This window comes from Hippichthys cyanospilos, chromosome 2 (genome assembly GCF_059441005.1).
Source record: "Hippichthys cyanospilos isolate Australia breed blue-spotted pipefish chromosome 2, RoL_Hcya_1.0, whole genome shotgun sequence".
Classification (NCBI taxonomy): domain Eukaryota; kingdom Metazoa; phylum Chordata; class Actinopteri; order Syngnathiformes; family Syngnathidae; genus Hippichthys; species Hippichthys cyanospilos.
In genome coordinates this window covers 12,343,051-12,360,375 of record NC_142370.1, presented here as the reverse complement: position 1 = coordinate 12,360,375, position 17,325 = coordinate 12,343,051, and the positions used below count along the sequence as shown (strand labels likewise).

The following is a 17,325-nucleotide window of genomic DNA, read 5'->3' as shown; positions in this document are numbered from 1 at the left end:
CTTTTTTTTTTTTTTTTTGCTGTCTATGCTCACCTGCGAGTTAATTGGGTCAGACAGATGGAAGAGAGACCTGGATGACACCTTTGAGGATTTGGATTAGCCAAAGGCACTGGGCTGTCATTTATAATCTTGCACATACTTTGATGTGTTTCAGGTTTTGGGATCATTCTCTACATTATACAAAAGGAATACACATTTGATTGATTTTTTTGTATTATCCTAATGACATGGAAGAGTCATTCAGTGCTTTGTATTTTAACTATTTCGCTATTAAGTTGATTCATGTGAATATAACAACACACACATTTTTAAAATATCAATCTCAAAATCTGAAGGAGGGAGCCATGCTTGCTGCATTTTTGAGCCACCTCTCTGCCCATTTTCGAAACATGTCTTAAAACACATTTTTATTTTGTAGCTTTTGAATCAGCCTGAGGCCCGATATCGCGTTCTTATCGTGTTTTTATCCTATTGATGTATTGTTTTTATAAAGTGTCTTTCTTATTGAATGTACATATTTTTACTTTTTCCTCTATGTAGGACTTTGTGAGGAGCAATGATAATAAAGACATTAAATTGAATTAAATAGCTTATTAGCCGCAATTAATGGCCATAATAAGCAAAGATCCTTTTTAAGTGAACGTTACCAACTCACAGCGGATTAGTTCATCTGTATTAAATTTAAAAACGTGTGAGAAATTAATTCAAAGAATTTTGAAATAACCTATTCAAAATCTAAATAACCCATTTGCAGGAAAATGTGCTAATTAAATCTCAATCTGTAAATGATTAGTGAGCCGGATAGGAGATCAGGGCAGGGGATACTTTTTGCATTGTGACCTCTGTACCTGCTTATTGCACCAAGCGAGTTGGCTGATGGGCATAAAGGGCAGCCTGCATGATGTTGCAGCAAGTCACTCAACTTTTATAAAAAAAAATTTAAAAAACACAGTATTTGCTCCTTTCCAGGGAATCCGCCCTGGTTGGCTTGCTGCCTATGGAGCCCCCCAGCCCAATTTGGAAAACTTTTAAAATATGGGAGGAAGTTCCCGTGAGAGGCTTTTCTATCTTTTATCTTTTTTCCTATCTTTGGATTTTCCCCAAACTTGCTTAGCTTACAGGATCTTTCTTGTTGCAGAGTGGTAAAAAAAAAAAAATCCTTAAAATGTTTGTGGGCATCGAGAGAAAGGCTACAGAATGTTCATAGTGCAGCTCAACTCAAAAATAATTTGGCCATATGCAACAGGTGTCTTTTTTTCATGTAATTTGAATCGCCGAATTCTAGAATTTTTTTTCAAATCCAACATGGGTCTCTTTATTAAGTGCATGTATATTGTATATGTATGTGATGCATTGTCGGTATGAACGCTCATCCTGTGTATTCAAAAGACTGACATACGCTCAAGAGTGCCGAGGAAAACTCTAGACTACTCCTGAAAGTCTTGTTTTCCTGGTGTTGCGTGAATCTGTGCTTACATCATCCCCCTATTCTCCTCGTTTATTTATTTGAGATACCATAATCAAAAATTATAATTATAACGAAGCCAAGACATAAAAAAATAAATAAATGAACAAACTTTACTCAAATCACTAAACCAATATTTGCTACTGTTGCCACTCTTCAATTGGAGTCAGTGACAGCTGAAAATTCTCTTAACTCAAAAATGTGTAAACACTGAATTTCTGCTATTGTTTTTGAGGCGTATGGGTCAAAATCAAAATTCTTCAACTTTTGGAGTGTTGGAATCATCATGGTAGCGCTGCATTAGGCCCATTATATCTGCATTATATGAGACTTGTTTCTTCTTTCTGTTATAGTTTCAACAATACCAAATCAAAAAGGGAACTTTTTTTCTTTCCTATCATGAATCACCTTTTGGCAGCTTGTTTTGCTTCAGTATTATACATGTTCACCTTGACAATAACAAATGTCTTCATCCTGCTGTTTTTCATTTGTTTTTACAGGACAATCAAAGTGGAAGTGTATGACTGGGACCGAGACGGAAGGTCAGACAAACACACATTCACACACATTCCTGGACTGTAATGAATATTGTTTTGTTTTTGTTGTTGTTGTTGTCGTTCCCTACCAGCCACGACTTCATTGGTGAATTCACCAGTAGCTACAAAGAGTTATGTCGGGGTCCTAGTCAGTTGAATGTTTATGAGGTGAGTGCACTTTCACACATCCTGGCAAAGTCCAAAGGACCACACTTGATGTTCAAATGGATCAGTTCAATCTGAAGATGAGGTTTCAAAAACAAATGATTACAAAAACGGGTCGAAAATTAGTTAGCTACTATATTAAAATTGATGGAAATGCCATTGAATCTTTTTTACTCTTGACTACAAAATGTGCCATTTATTTATTTTTTTAATAGAAAAAATAGGTCCCTTCAAAAATGTAATTTATAAAAACATACAGTAGAAACAACTAAATATGACACAAAATAATAATCTGGAGAAAAACAAGAGGGACCTCGCAGCGGTCACTACTCGGGCCCTAAAAAAAAGAAAAAAAATCGTGCATCATGACTTAACGCTTCAGTGCAATTCCATTGTGTCAATCCTTCCGGTGTAATGACTTTGACTCCTGGAAGTCAGTGCTATGTCAATACTGTGTCATGTTTCATCATAACTACAAAGGACCTCCCCACTACTCATGGCGCACAGGGACTGGGCCAGCCCCCAAAAACAAAAATGTACGCATAATAAACCATTATATAGGAACTGAAAACATGCATTTACATTCCTTTTTTCTTTAACCCCAAAGATACATAAAAAATATCAATGAGTTGGCTCCACTAATGACAAAGAATATGTGTGAGTGATTATTGTCATTGTGCATGTGTTGCATCCGTGTTTTGTGGCTATTTAAAATGGCATTATCTTTTTACATTTGATTGGACAGTACATTTCAACTGGTCGTGGGAATCAACATTTTGAAATTTCTTTTTTGGACAATAATTTGCTATGTGCCCAACTGTTGATCATTGTAAATTGAGTTTACTGCTAGCATACAGTGCTTATACCTCAAGTTTATACTGGATTTGTGGCATAAAAAGGCCAACAAAAAGATGGCTCATTGTAATTCACGAAAACATATATAATAATAATAATAATAATAATAATAATAATAATAATAATAATAATAATAATAATAATAATAATAATAATAATAATAATAATAATAATAAGGCCTTTTGTATGAATAATAAATCCTGCATAAGTTTTTCTTCTTGTCATGTCGTGGTCATGTTGCTTAGACCCATTAAATAACAATAGACTTAAATAAAGCAGTCTAAAGTTAAGGTGCTTTTATTCTGTAGTGTTTTATCCTAAGAAAGCGCGTGTAGAAATGTGCTCTCTCATTTTCTGTGTTTTGAATCCCAAATGGCTTTTCACTGTTGGAGAAAATTTGCATCTCCTTCGCCCGGGGAAGGCGACGTCGTCGTTATCCCACCTTTAGCGGCAGACGACCCTCTGGGGTCATACTTATTTGAGCTGCGCTCTCGAAAATGGCTATCCGGCCACCTCTGCGACACTTGCCCGCGAAGAGGTTAAGTGGACGGGACAGCTGACCGGCAATGTGTGAATGCAAACGAGCAACAGAGCCATGTGCCGTAATTAAGCTTGTTCGACTTGTCTTTTGGGGTTACGGTTAATGTCCTCTGCTCCCCTGCTCACGAGGGAAATGGGACAACACTTGAGCGGGAAGCATGGCAAGACAGCATGACGAATACATGAAGAGAAAATAGAATGGAGCGATGAGTGATTTCTATGGTACAAAGAGCTTTTGCGAGTGATTGTTGCGTCACATATTGCTCAGAGACTTTTCATGACAAGAGCATGTGATGTGCCAAGAATAGCTTGGTTGTTGTTTTTAACAATGAATTTGATGAGATCATGTGAGATCGGTATGCCTCAAATAGCTTTGAGAGTGATTGTTATGATACACATAGTTTGGAGAGATTGTTTTGACAACAACATGCCTCAGCAAGCCTCAGAGCTGTGAAAGTGATTTTAACGACTTGTACGAGATCGTCATGCCACACTTAGCTTGGAAAGTGATCGTTTTGATGACGAGCATGTGATTGTTACGCCTCACAACTTGGAGAGATTTTTTTTTTTTAACGAGTCTATGTGATTGTTGTGCAGCGCAGAGCTTTAAGAGTACGGTAATTGCTTTGCAACACATATCTCGAAGTGATTGTTTTGATGACAAAAGAGTGTGATTGTTAAGTCACACATATTTTGAGAGCGCCTGTTTTTCTAACAAGTGTGTTATTCTATGCCAAGGAAAGTTTAAGTGATTGTTTTACAAAAACTGTGTGTGATTGCAAGAGCACACACCCCTCGCAACAGCCAACATGCGACCTGGTTTGGTTGTGTAGAAATAGTTGCCTGTAAGTCAAAATTGTGCCTCACTTTTGGATAGAAGCCTTGTGGAATCCAACGGTCCTTTATTGTACTTATTATTACTTGCAATTTACATGAACAAACGTTTTCTTTTTTTGTCAAAGAAGTACTTCTCCATGGCAGAAGCGATTTGCCTTGCTTATCGCCGCAATGGCTTGAGTACACCTCCATTGTAGTTCACAATGTAATTCTTGAGAGAAACTCACATCTGCAACCCTCTAAATAATGCGGGTCTTGCCGTGCGGCATGATCTACGCTATCTAATTCTCACGTCGCTATTGGATTCGTTTTATACTCAATTACCCTTTCAGACTTGAAACAGGAGGGCAAAGATGTCTCGCATGTTTATCGCACAGGGCGGGATAAAGGGAATGGTTCACATGATCATTATCTCACTTTCCCTTCCTGTCTTCACACTAGGTGATGAACGCCAAGAAGAAGCTCAAGAAAAAGCGTTACATCAACTCTGGAACGGTGAGTACATTTCTCAGGGAGCTTAGCTGCATTTTTTTTCGCCGCTTACTCCCAATGTCACAGTTTACAATGCAGCCAGTTGGCCGTGTGTTGTAATCATCCATAATGAGACTCGTGTCCGGAGCCAAGTGTGTGTTGACGAACGCTATAATAATTGATATATTCATCAGTGATTATAACATTAATCATTCTGACCATGTATCACACTCATCGGGCATGGATAAGGCATTCTGTGCTCAGAGGTGACTGTGTTCATATCGATGAGTAGTTTTCACTCCCATTAATGAGCAAACATTAAATCTTTGTTGTTGTTTTTTTACATCATCAGGTGTCCTTGATGTCATTCAGTGTGGAGTCAGAGCACACGTTTTTGGATTACATTAAAGGAGGGTGAGTTATCTTGGTTGTCATCTAACTGCTATAGATGTGTTGGGTGACTCATCGTTTTTATTGATTATTTTACATTCATTGCCATAATGCGGATTAAATGGTTTGGAACAAGCTTGGATGGATGGATCCTCAGACTTTTTTTTTTTTTAAACCTGGGTTAGCTTCTCTCTTTACTTGCAATTGAAATAGGTATGCAGCGGGAATGAATGGGTTTCATGAATTCATTGCTCCTGGTGGCGTGCGGGCAATATTTACCGGGTGCCAAGAGTTGAAACTCCGAATAAAGGGGTGCATGTTGTCAGAAAGATTGGCTTTGGCCCTCCTTCCAACCCTTCTGCTATCCAGATCCAACCATGCACTCTGCTGTATTCCCATGATTATATATTGCCGCCTCTTGCGATGGTGATTTTGTCCTCTACCAGAGGCCAAATAAAAATAGCGTGCTAGCGTGAAAAAACTTTCAGGGTTCATTAGTTCAAGTCAGCAAGCCAATTAGCCAGTGCTTTGAGTGGTGTGAATTTACTGTGACAAATGTAATGACAAGAGAGTTGACAATCAATGATGTGGACCTCTTTAGTTATTTCGAATGCATTACTTGTGACTCATCGCCACATCTGTTTTCTAAATGCCGTTTGGGTGATATCTGACCCATTTTGAAGGCAATAAAACAAATACCCTAATTATTGTTATTTTCATTCTGTAATTCTACTGTATTTATTTATGTATTTATGTATTTTGTGTGCCAGTGTTATACAATTTGTATACCCTGAGGCTTCTCTGATACAAATTGGCAGAGTTTTTTTTAATTGTAATTTTTTAAATCACAAATCACCACTCGTTCGTTTGGTAGCTATGTTTATCCCAACTTGCTTCCCACCCATGTGTAGATGCAGTGAGCTGCAATTGGCTGATTGTAATGGAAGAGAAAAATGTAAATGCACTAACATGGTAGTTTTATGCCATTATCCCTCGCCCACAAGCACCAGCAGGACAAGTTTGGTTAAGATAAAAGTTATCAAACAGACCCCCCCCCCCCCATCACACCCATGAAATCACTGTTTCAATTTATTCCAGAATACATGATGTTCCTTTTTAATAGCGCCCATGTCAGTGACAATGATAAAAGATGGACAAACGTGTAATTAAGGCCGGACAACCAGTTGAACATTGACATGTTTCTTCTTGCCCTGGTTATACTTGTCTACTGCCTGGCTGTCCGAGGTGGTATGTCCCAGATCTGTCCTGTTTTTCTTTTTCTTTCGCTCGCTCTCTCTTAGACACATACACACACACTAAACAGTTCTTTCATTCCCACCGCTGTATTCCCCTGCTCCAATTTCTTTCATCAAGTGGTGCAGAGTTTTCGGAATGAAATAGAGCGCATATTGTAAGTTGCTGTTTTTTTAAAGAGAAATAATTTTGTTCAAATATAAACATCTTTCTTAATATCAACTTCTAATATTAACAAAAACTGAAAATGCGGTTGAAAAATTCCGATGGCCGAGAAGTCGATTCATCCCTACATATTATAAGTAGTTAGAAGTGTCTTTTAGTATATGCTCTGCAGTTTGCTTAAAATGGCTATATATAAACCAACCGACTTAATGTCGTATTTTCAGACAAGGATCATTGAGAATTTTGTCTGTCCTCTCCTAATATGTCCAATCAAGAAAAGGAGCAAGAAGTCCTTCCCCATGATAGAAAGATGAACTAGTGTCTCAACGGAAAAGCAAACAACAACAGACCTTCATGTTTGTCCATGGCCAGATGAAATTCAGGTCTCGCTTCATTCAACCCTCAGCACTTTGTGTAATTACTTTCCTTATTTTCTGCAGAACACGAACCAATTAGGGAAAGTGTGCAACCCTTAATAACTTCTGCCATCTCCAAGGACTTCACACAATACCCCCGTTGTGAAATTAAACCTTAACCCTGCGAACTAAAAGTCTATTCACCGCTCATTAAAAACAAAAGGGTTTGCCCCAGTGGGCCTGGCAAACATGCATTGGGTACCAAAAGTGGGCCAATGGAGATTGTGCGTATGCCTACAGTTGCAAAAAACAGTGTTGAAGCCCTTTGAAATGACCTACATCTTTTTTTTTTTTTTATATGAGCCTCAAAATTAGTCAAACAGTCTGTAAACGCACAAACAATTGTAGATTATCACAAGATATTGACTAGGAACGCAATTATGCCACTACTGGCATCAGTACCCATACAGTATAACTGTGCTCACCCTTGAACTAAAAAAATGCTCTGAAATTAACACCGGATTACCAGCATGACATGCGCATCCCGGCAAGACTGATCCTTGTGACCACTCGGCAAAGGGCGGGAGACCTTTTTTTTTTTTTTTTTTTTTTTTTACAGTTTGAATCTACATTCCCAAAAACATGTTAGCATGTTAGCGTTAGGTGTGAAAATTACGGTGAATGCTTGTTTGTCTCAACTCGACAGTCTCGGTTCAGTCACTCACGTTTTCAACTTTAGAAAGAAGACAAGCGCCACTAAAAGCCCATTTGCAGTATGGTCTCTTGCGTCACCATGTTACACGCAGCAATTTGCTCACAACAATATTTGTCTTTCTGAGCAAAAACCAAAGCACAGCACGTAGGTGTAGCTGTTGTATCTTATCACACCTGGTACACATTTCCAGGACTGGAGGGCGTTCACACTTCAGAGACTCCCTGCATATTGTGTGTGTCTTAGCGGAAAACAGGAAGTCAGCATGGCATCCGCAAGCCAGAGCCAAGATAGGATTTCAAATAGGGAGTAATGTGTTCTAATACGGCAACTCAGCAATTTGCAGCTTGTTAGTGAGTTCAAAGACAGCATGCGCAGCCAAGGAGAAATCACTTTATTAATTTAAAGCATTCAAAAGTAAACGTTTCCCAAATGTTTGACCTTATAAATAGCCACTCAGAAGAGTAAGAACAGAGAAAACGCTCCATGACGAATGTCCACTATGAATAGCTGATCATACGTGGATCTCAGTCTTTCAATCAAGATGCGTCATTTCAACAAATAGTACTCGATAAAAGATTCGAAACACTTTATTGAAATGGTCTCAAATATATTAAAGAAATTTGACCTATTGACGTTCAAAAGGGTCAAGGAATTCAACCAACTAATCTCGAAAATGCAAGTGCAGTGAAAGTCATCATCCTTATTTTAAAGCGGACAAAATATCAAAATGTGCAAAGCAGTTAGCTGTTGTTTGTTTTATTTTATGTCCTCATAACATTGATGACTTAAAGGGACAGTGTGCAAGATGTAGACCATTTTTCATGAAAAAGGAATTAATTAAATTATCATAAATTTCTAAAACTTGTGAAAAAATGTGTTCTTAACGACCAACAGAATATTTTAAATATAACCGTCGGTCTAGTTATCATTAAATTATATTGCATGGGCGGCGGCACTTCTCCAGAGGCAGCACCTCCTGCTGTTCATAATGAAGAACTTGTCAAATCTTACACAGCGTCCCTTTAAGAAACAATGCACAACTAAGGGCATTTAGAAATGATGGAAATGGACTATGAAGGACATTTTTAAACAAGGAGAAACCCCGTTACTCTTCTTCCTTGACAAGACAGCTCATTTCTTTGAACGTGATGCAAATCTGGCCACTTATTAATTTGATGCAGAGGTCACTTCATGAAACTCTAAAAAGATTGCTAAATTTGGATTCAAGAATAGTTTTGTTTGCTTGAATATGGAAAAGAAAGTGGCAGATTCTAACTCAAAGATAAGACGCGTCTATGATATCGAAATGAATCCGTCACAATAAAACAATGATAATTTAACTCACTGATTATGGAGAAGAAATTGACAGGTCTGTGCAGTGTCACGGACTTGTCACTGTCAGATGTTCCTTTCTACTGCTTTGGCTAGCTGAGAACAGCCATTAAAAATTTGATAGGCGGCCACACAATGTTGTTTGTTGGAAGAAGCAATTTGATACGTGGACTTATGATCAGGTGGCACAAAATGACGACGGCACATTTATATGTCTGCGGTGCACAACATCAGTCACGGAAGATTCTCCGTGACTTTTATAGATGACTAGCTTGGGAGGCAGGGATAAAAATAGTAATCCCAGCCTGGCCATTAGTTGTTTGCAATAAGAGCCAAAAGCCAGACAATCCTGCAGCATCAGTCAACATCGTTCCGCATTGATTTTTCCATCGCGGAATCATTTGTGAGCTCAGCTCCTCAACTAATCCCCAACGCACCTCAGAAGGGAAATTAGGAAAGCCGCTGGCGAAAGCCAAGACAGACGTGTGTTTCTTATGTGTGTGTGGGTGTTTGCGTGTGAGTGTGTTATGTGCGTGCGCGTGTGGAAGGCCTGATCCTTCATTTGCCATCCGGTTTTACGTCACGCTATTTTAAAGGGAAGTGACAGTACTCACAAAGACCCGCATGTTTCTGTTGAAGAAGTACACCTTTGTGTCATGATTCTGCTCGTTTTATAAATGAAGGCTGAACAATCAATTGCATCTGCAATATAATCACCATTTCATAATGCAAAAGCTGCCGTTTAAAAGGTCATTGAGACGTGCAGCGAAATGCAGTAGTGAGGGATGAGTCATAGGGACGACAAGCAGACATCATCGCTGTAACTAAACGTTGCGCCATTGGTACACGGACTCTTTGGTGAGCATTCTGTTATCGCGTGTTCGATCTTTTAAATTGTGCTATCGAAATTTCCAAAAGGTGAGAGATTAATTCATTAAGAGTTTTAGCAAATTCATCTAATTAATCTCTTCAATCTGACCTACAAATTCTGAGTTAAAACCTTAACCAGTTTTTGTTTTTTGAATATAAATTGTATTATTTTGGACAGCCGAGTGGCTAGCACGTCCGCGTCACAGTTACGGGACCCGAGTTCAATTCCAGCTCTCTCCAGGCATCCCTCCCTGGGTGGGGTTTGCATGTTTTCCCTGTGCCTGCATGGGTTCTCTCCAAGCAGTCCAGCAATCCTCCCACAATCTAAAAACATGCATGGCAGGTGTATTGGACACTCCAAACTGTCCTTAGGTGTGATTAGGTGTATGAACGGTTGTTCGTCCCTGTGTGCCCTGCGATTGGCTGGCAACCGGTTCAGGGAAAGGGAAAGTCCATGCAGGCACGAGAAGAACATGGAAAGTCCCCATAAAAATGCCGGAGCCAGAAACAAAAAACGGTTGCCAAACATGCCTCTGTACTGGGAGGCCGACGTGTTAAGTAGACTCCCACTGTGCAAATAGAATAAAATAAAATAGTAACCTATAATTACACGTCATCTGGACAGATGATTTGAAAATGGAAGCCCGCAGCTACTGATTCAATCGTTTTGAGGATCAATATGTCTGTATGTGGACTTTATGTCCTGTTTTATTTTTTAGACAGGCTATTTACATAATACTACATATTTACAGTATTTATCGGTAAAGATAATCAAAGTGTGAAAGAAGTGAAGTGCAATTGTTTACAGATCATATCCTAGTACATATTATAAAAGTTGGATATGATTATTTTATACCAATTTACAGTATAAAATGTTTAAATCACTAAACATATGGCACATTTTTGTGGCTGTTTTAATTGTGAATGTTTACAACACCATGCAAAGTACTTCATTAGTTAAATTTAGTTGTAGCAGAGAAATAAATAGTCTTTATTATTAACATTTCATTTGCCTTTAATTTAACATTCCATCGTCTAGTATATTGATGGATGCAAAAAAAATTGTTTGTTTTTTTTTAATATATAAAACAACCATTAAAAAAGCATTTGAAAAAATAATTGTATACATCACATTTGCAATTCTTATTATTTTCCATAATTTTTCAGCCCTCGTTTGTGTAACTAACGTCTATAATGTAATAAGTTTTAAGTTGAATTTGGGGTGCCAGCACTGTCCACTCATTCGTTTTTTATAGTGTTTATCTTCATTAGGGTAGCAATTAGGGTAGCAAGTTAATCACTTTTCTTCCATGTTGCCAATACACCACACTATACTATCAGTAAAATAACAATGCCATACCTTACGGGTTTCATAATTTATCATTAGGATGTCTTTATTTTTACCCCTCCAATTTATTTAATATATTATATATATATATATATATATATATATATATATATATATATATATATATATATATATATATATATATATATATATATATATATATATAGCCATTAGGCCCAATCAACACATAATGCCTAACAAGAATTGTATGACAAGGACAAGGGCACATTAGTGTGTCTTTACCTGCTGCAAAGAATAAATTAGAAAAGTTCAATAAAATCCTTGGGGTCCGGTTGCATCGGCAGTAATCACAATGCAAAGTGTCACCACTGTTGCTGCGGGTAAAGAAGTGGCTAATTCTTTACAGTTCTGTCAAGAAGACTGAAGACATAATGCATTTTCCGCCGCATTTTTTTCCTTCTAAGACCTTTCCCAGGACACTGGATGCTGTCAAATTACTATACAAATGTTTTTTTCAAGGCCAATGCCGATTATTATGATTAGACAAGGAGGGTAATTATTTATCTTTGAAGTCGATATTAATTTCAGTAAAAGAATTTGTTTTTTTTTTTTGTTTTGCAAGCAGATTTGGGGGAAAAATTGGCTGAAACCAATGTCAAAATACCAAATACTGATGCAGACAATATCTCTACTGAGAATTAGAGTTTTCAAATCCAGCTCTCTCCGGCCTTTCTGTTTAGAGATTCCATGTTCTCCCCACGCCAGCGTAGGTTCTTGCTGGGCACTCCGGCTTCCTCCCCCACACCGAAAACATTCATGGCAGGTGTATTGGACACTCTAAATTGTCTTTAGGTGCGATTGGGTGCGTGAACGGTTGTTTGTCTCTTTATGCTCTGGAAGTGGCTGGCAACCAGTTCAGGGTGTCCTCCGTCCACTGCCCATAGACAACTGGGATAGGTACCAGCAGCCCTGTGACCCTAGTGATGATAAGCGGCCTTCGAAAATGGTGTGATGGATGGATGGATGAATGAGAATTTGATTTTCATTAATACCGTCCCCAATTCCAGGTCGCCCATTGAGTCAAGAGATTTGAACTATTCAAATTTTCCAAATAGGTAATTACAAAATACACTGTGTAATATATGGTCTTTTTTTTTTTCATTCAACTTCATGAGACATTCAGCAAAAATGTTCTTCATCATGAGCATCCAAGTTCTTTCTCTCATTCAGTGACATCTTTGGAGCTATTTTTTCAAAAGCAAAACTCTACATTTTTTTTATTCATTCAGATCTTAAACGATGACATTCCAATTATAATGAAGGCAATTTATTGCATTGATCTTGTTGCACTTCCCTTGACTGAAACAATTCCAACTTCAAGATGTTCACCTCATCCAGGACATACTTTCTTAACACTTTCCAAACCCCCCTTTTCAGTATTCCATACCTTACAAATGGACCACTGTCATTTAAATTCAACTTTCTCAGTGTCACATTCAACTGTTTTTTTTTTTAATTAATTCCCCAGCATTTCACTCCAGCCTCAACTCTCCAGCATGCACGCACAATTTCTACAGTAATTGCACAATCCGGTCTATATATAAAACCTATCTGAATGATATTCCGACGGGTCTCTTTTAGTCCAGACTCCTCAATCGCGACTCATTCCCTGAAGTGTCAATGTGTTGAAGTTCTGGGGAAGCATGGAAGCCGTATGCCTGAAATCTAATTGTCCATACATTAAATAAATAAATAATTCAAGGCCGATATTCTAGGAAGGCCAAAGATGGTTGAAGCCATGCTAATGGTTTCTCTTGGCCCAGAAATGTCATAATGGCGGGTACTGGCCAGGTACTGAGGAGGAAATCCATGCTGTTGGAAGGCGGCTCATTTAAGAGAGCAGCCATGCACTTGCTCTTTATTCCTCGGGATAAAAAGGGAAGCTGAGAGGGTTTCTGCCTGTCTGAGATCTCCCTGAAGCTCCTGGGGCAAGTGTTGGGTGAATGGGGGATGGAGGATGAAGAAGAAAGAAGGCATCAGGTCATAACAATTCCTTTATATAAAAAAATCCCTTAGTACATAATGCTCTGTCGTTGAACTCTAGCTGAATGGATGTTTTGCTTGTCTAATGTGGGATGGGACAATTTTGTTAGCTCATGGAATGAGGGTTGATGGATGGATAATTATGAATGGACCCAGGGACAAGTGGATTTAGTGGGGGTGGGGTGAAATCTCGTGCTATGAGAGCTATTTTCCTTTAGGTTGTTTTGTTGCTTGTTGGGTTAGAAGTTCACAGAGGAATGCACTGCTTGTTAATGCTCTACATGACAGTAAAACACCCCACCAACACGGTGAAAAGGCCAACTTCAAAATAAATGCTTATTCCCCAAATAACATATGCATACAAATACCTTGGAACGCTTTTATTTTGAAGAAAATACCGGCAGCCTGTTCAAAGCTGTAATGCATAACTTATTGCAATTACTGTTATTTCAAAGTAATGTGTTGCATTACAAGATGACTGGACAGTATGTGAAACGTAAGGCATTACACTACATTACACTACATTACTTTTATATTACCGGTACTCTCACCGACACATAGTGATGCGTTATTAATGCTTTAGACAGAAGCAGTCAGTGCATTCCACAATTTCAATGTTGAAATTCAAATTCAAGTTCAGTCGGCTAGGAAACTAACGTTAGCCTACGTCGTTGCAATTGTCTTTAACGTGCTGTTTAACATTAGTTTTTGTATGCTTCATCTTAATACATATTGACTATTTGTAGACTATAGCAATATACAGTATATTAAAAAAGACTGAAAAAACAGAATGAAGTTATTAGAATAGAGAAATTCTATTTGTTCAATGTCAGAAGCCATACATCTTTTGACATCTACGAGCACACGTTAAACATTCTTTTTAAATGTAAAGTAGTGTTAATATGTCCCCAGCTATTGAGAATACTCTTTTCAGATGGCACTGATGTGGTAGGTGCGCTACCTCTGTATTCCTGCCACGTCAGTGTCTCAGTTGCCTCATATTGCGCACCACTTCATACTCGTCCTGTTTTGCCCTTTTTGGGGGGCAATAATTCCAATACAGAGTACAAAATGTACAAACAACTCTGTAACACAAGCAAACAATAGTAAAACCATTTTTGCCCTTCAACCGTAAATGAAACGGATCTGTGGCATCCCTCGCATTGGTGAAAAAAATAGGACAAAAAACATGCCTAGATCTATTATTATATTTTATCAAATACAATGAAACCTTGAGATACGTTTTCTTTTGGACAGCTTTTTTCGACATATTACAAAAATGACTGAGCATATAAAAGAAACAAAACAAAATGAAACAACAACTTGAACAACTTCAAAAACTTGAAATCGCCAAATTCCCATTTGAATTAAACGCAACATGTAGAACTGTATGCATTTTTGGATCTTTTCTGTTCAAGGAACAACTCAGCTGCAGCTGGATAATGAATATGTAACAAAAGTGGCTCTCCCGTTTATATTTGCACAACAGATCATCAATTTCCTTGCATTCTGTTCAATAAAATAAAAAAATTAATAAAAAGTAGGAGATTTAGATAAGCAATTATTTTATTTCACAGATTTTGTGAAAATGTTGTCGACTCTCGCTCAATCTCTCTGATAGAAGCAACAACTCTTTCTGCTCACATGTGTTTCAGGACGCAAATTCACTTCACTGTGGCCATTGATTTCACAGCATCCAACGGTAAGTGTTTCGTTGCTCTCTGATTAACAGCGATATTGGAATTGGGTCATGAACAGTATATTGATATGGCAATAAGATAAAGCCCACCATGTGCTTCAAATCTCTCAGTTATGAGCTTCACAATCCTCCGCTTGAAGCCTTTCAACAATCTGGTCGTCACTCTCAGAGGAATCCACTGATTCAAACTTTCTACTGATGAAATCCATTGCAGGCCTTCTGATAGACTTAATCTTTTTTCCAACGACAGTTCTTAGCTGTTTTCATCAGTGGAGGTAGTAGCAGGCCGTCGTCTGGGCGGTTCCACAAGAACAGATCCTGTTTTGAGAAACTTGCCACAAATTGCGTAAATTATCCTACGTGTTGGCGCAGTGACTGGCTTAAAGCTCCTCAAACTGTCTCCGAACAGCAGTCGGGGAGACGTAAAAATGTCCTGCCAGGTGGCAATATTACATAATTGCTCCAATCTCGACTGGCGAGCTATTGTACGATGACAAAAACTATAAAGTCAAAGTAGTCGAATTTTTATGGTCTCGGCTCTGTCGAGATTATTCTTGAATGCTAAAAAAAAAAAAAAAAAGACTTATTGGACACCCTGTACATACAACTGTGGAAAAAGCATTTTCTTTTTCTGCAACAAGCTCTTGATGACAATTTTTCTGTGGAATCCAAGGGATGTGATGTGATTAAAGTGAAAAAAAATAACATTTACCCAAAAGTATAAAGTTGTCTCCTGCCATATCACAGTCACTTTTGACAGCCTCGCTGCATTACAGATTTTAAAATTGTACAAATCAATTTTATATTTCAGATTTTTTTTTTTTGTTATGCAGCGGATTTTGCTGTGATCATTTTTTCACACAATTGTGGGAACGAGTGCATACAAGCCAGAGAATGTCCCATGTTTGTCCCATTTTAAATTGGGGGAGTGCATTGAGGCTGCTGCAAAGTGAAAATTGGCTTACATGTCTATGTTAATATAAACATTGCTTGCCAGTTTAATATAGCCTTACCGCCGTTAGTTGAAACGATGGTTATCCTAGCAGGTGTTCATGAATAGAGCCAGCTGCTGGTGCATTTTCAATCTCTTTTTTTTTCCCCCACACACGGTAATAAAATAAACATGAACAAGCACATTCATACACAAGCTTCAACAGCTACAACTGAAGGCCAGGGACTCAATATGCACACTGGCTAACTTGAACAAACAACATTCAATAACACTCTCATTCTCTAGGAAACATGTCACTCGTCCTTCCAGGCTCTGCCTTTAAAAGTCAAAAACATCCAAAGTTACAGATAATACATTATAGAATATAAAATTTGTGACCCCGTGACTCATCGCATTCTTATTTTGTATTTGTGTAATGTGTAAAGTTTAAAAATATTTTTGAATAATGAATAAAATATATAGTCACAACTTGGAATAATTCCAGCGATTGTGGGGCGCTCCTGCGACAAGCAAGGTACTACTGTTCCTAAAAATTGCAAATTTAGAGAAATGTGCCAGTAGTTGTTTCGGTTTTGTCAAGAACTGTATATATTTTATGTATGTAACAAAAATTGACTGATAATCTTAGACAAAACATTCTAAGTGAACAAACTGATCAGATTTGGATGTTTTCAGCCTATTCAATTGCACCCTGAGAACAGTGTGCAATGTAGCGTGCCTCTCAGCGCACAGGAAATCTAAACAAAAAAAGTTTGAACATAATATGCAGTGGCATTTTGTATTTTCTCCCTTTTGCTTCATATATAGACATGCAAACATTTATATACAAAATATGGTGATGGAACGTGAAAAAAATGTGTAAAATAAAAAAAAAAAAAGTGTCAGAAAACCATGTGAGCGTTTCTGACCTAAATGGGCACCATATAGTGTAATCATTGTCATACTAGCTTATTCGTCCCTTAACCAATCTCCTGATAAACGACATAGGGTATAAAGCACCCGACGCTAAGTTGAATTATTGTACAATAGGGTACATCTTAAGCGTTGACAGACATGTCATGCTATTTACGGATCCTTGCAGCTTCGTGCCTGTCTCACGTTATCAATGCACGAGTCATAAATGGGCGGTCCAGGGCCGTAGTTAGTCATTTGGATGCTACGCTCCTCTCCTGCCCTCATACCATTTTCCCAAAATGTGGCAACATAGGTCACTATGTCCTGTTCTTACAATTATCTGACAGTTTGACTTTGTTCATCACTAAATATATATTTACCGTTTTTGTCCGCACTATAAGGCGCACCCAAAAGCCTTAAAAAAAAAATTAAAAGCTGATGGTGCGCCTTATAATCAGGTGTGCCTTATATATGGAT

At 38.0% G+C, this 17,325-nt stretch overlaps 1 protein-coding gene across 2 annotated transcripts in view; it reads left to right on the top strand.

Annotated features, from left to right (window-relative positions):
• Window positions 1-17,325, top strand: part of cpne5a (copine Va) — a 95,180-nt gene that overhangs the window by 53,913 nt on the left and 23,942 nt on the right. For both annotated transcript variants that reach the window (XM_088407822.1, XM_088407821.1), the window contains 5 exons: window positions 1,966-2,007; window positions 2,094-2,169; window positions 4,840-4,893; window positions 5,222-5,283; window positions 14,959-15,005. In XM_088407822.1, the coding sequence (XP_088263948.1) occupies window positions 1,966-2,007; window positions 2,094-2,169; window positions 4,840-4,893; window positions 5,222-5,283; window positions 14,959-15,005 (281 nt within the window). The remainder of the gene's footprint in view (window positions 1-1,965; window positions 2,008-2,093; window positions 2,170-4,839; window positions 4,894-5,221; window positions 5,284-14,958; window positions 15,006-17,325) is intronic.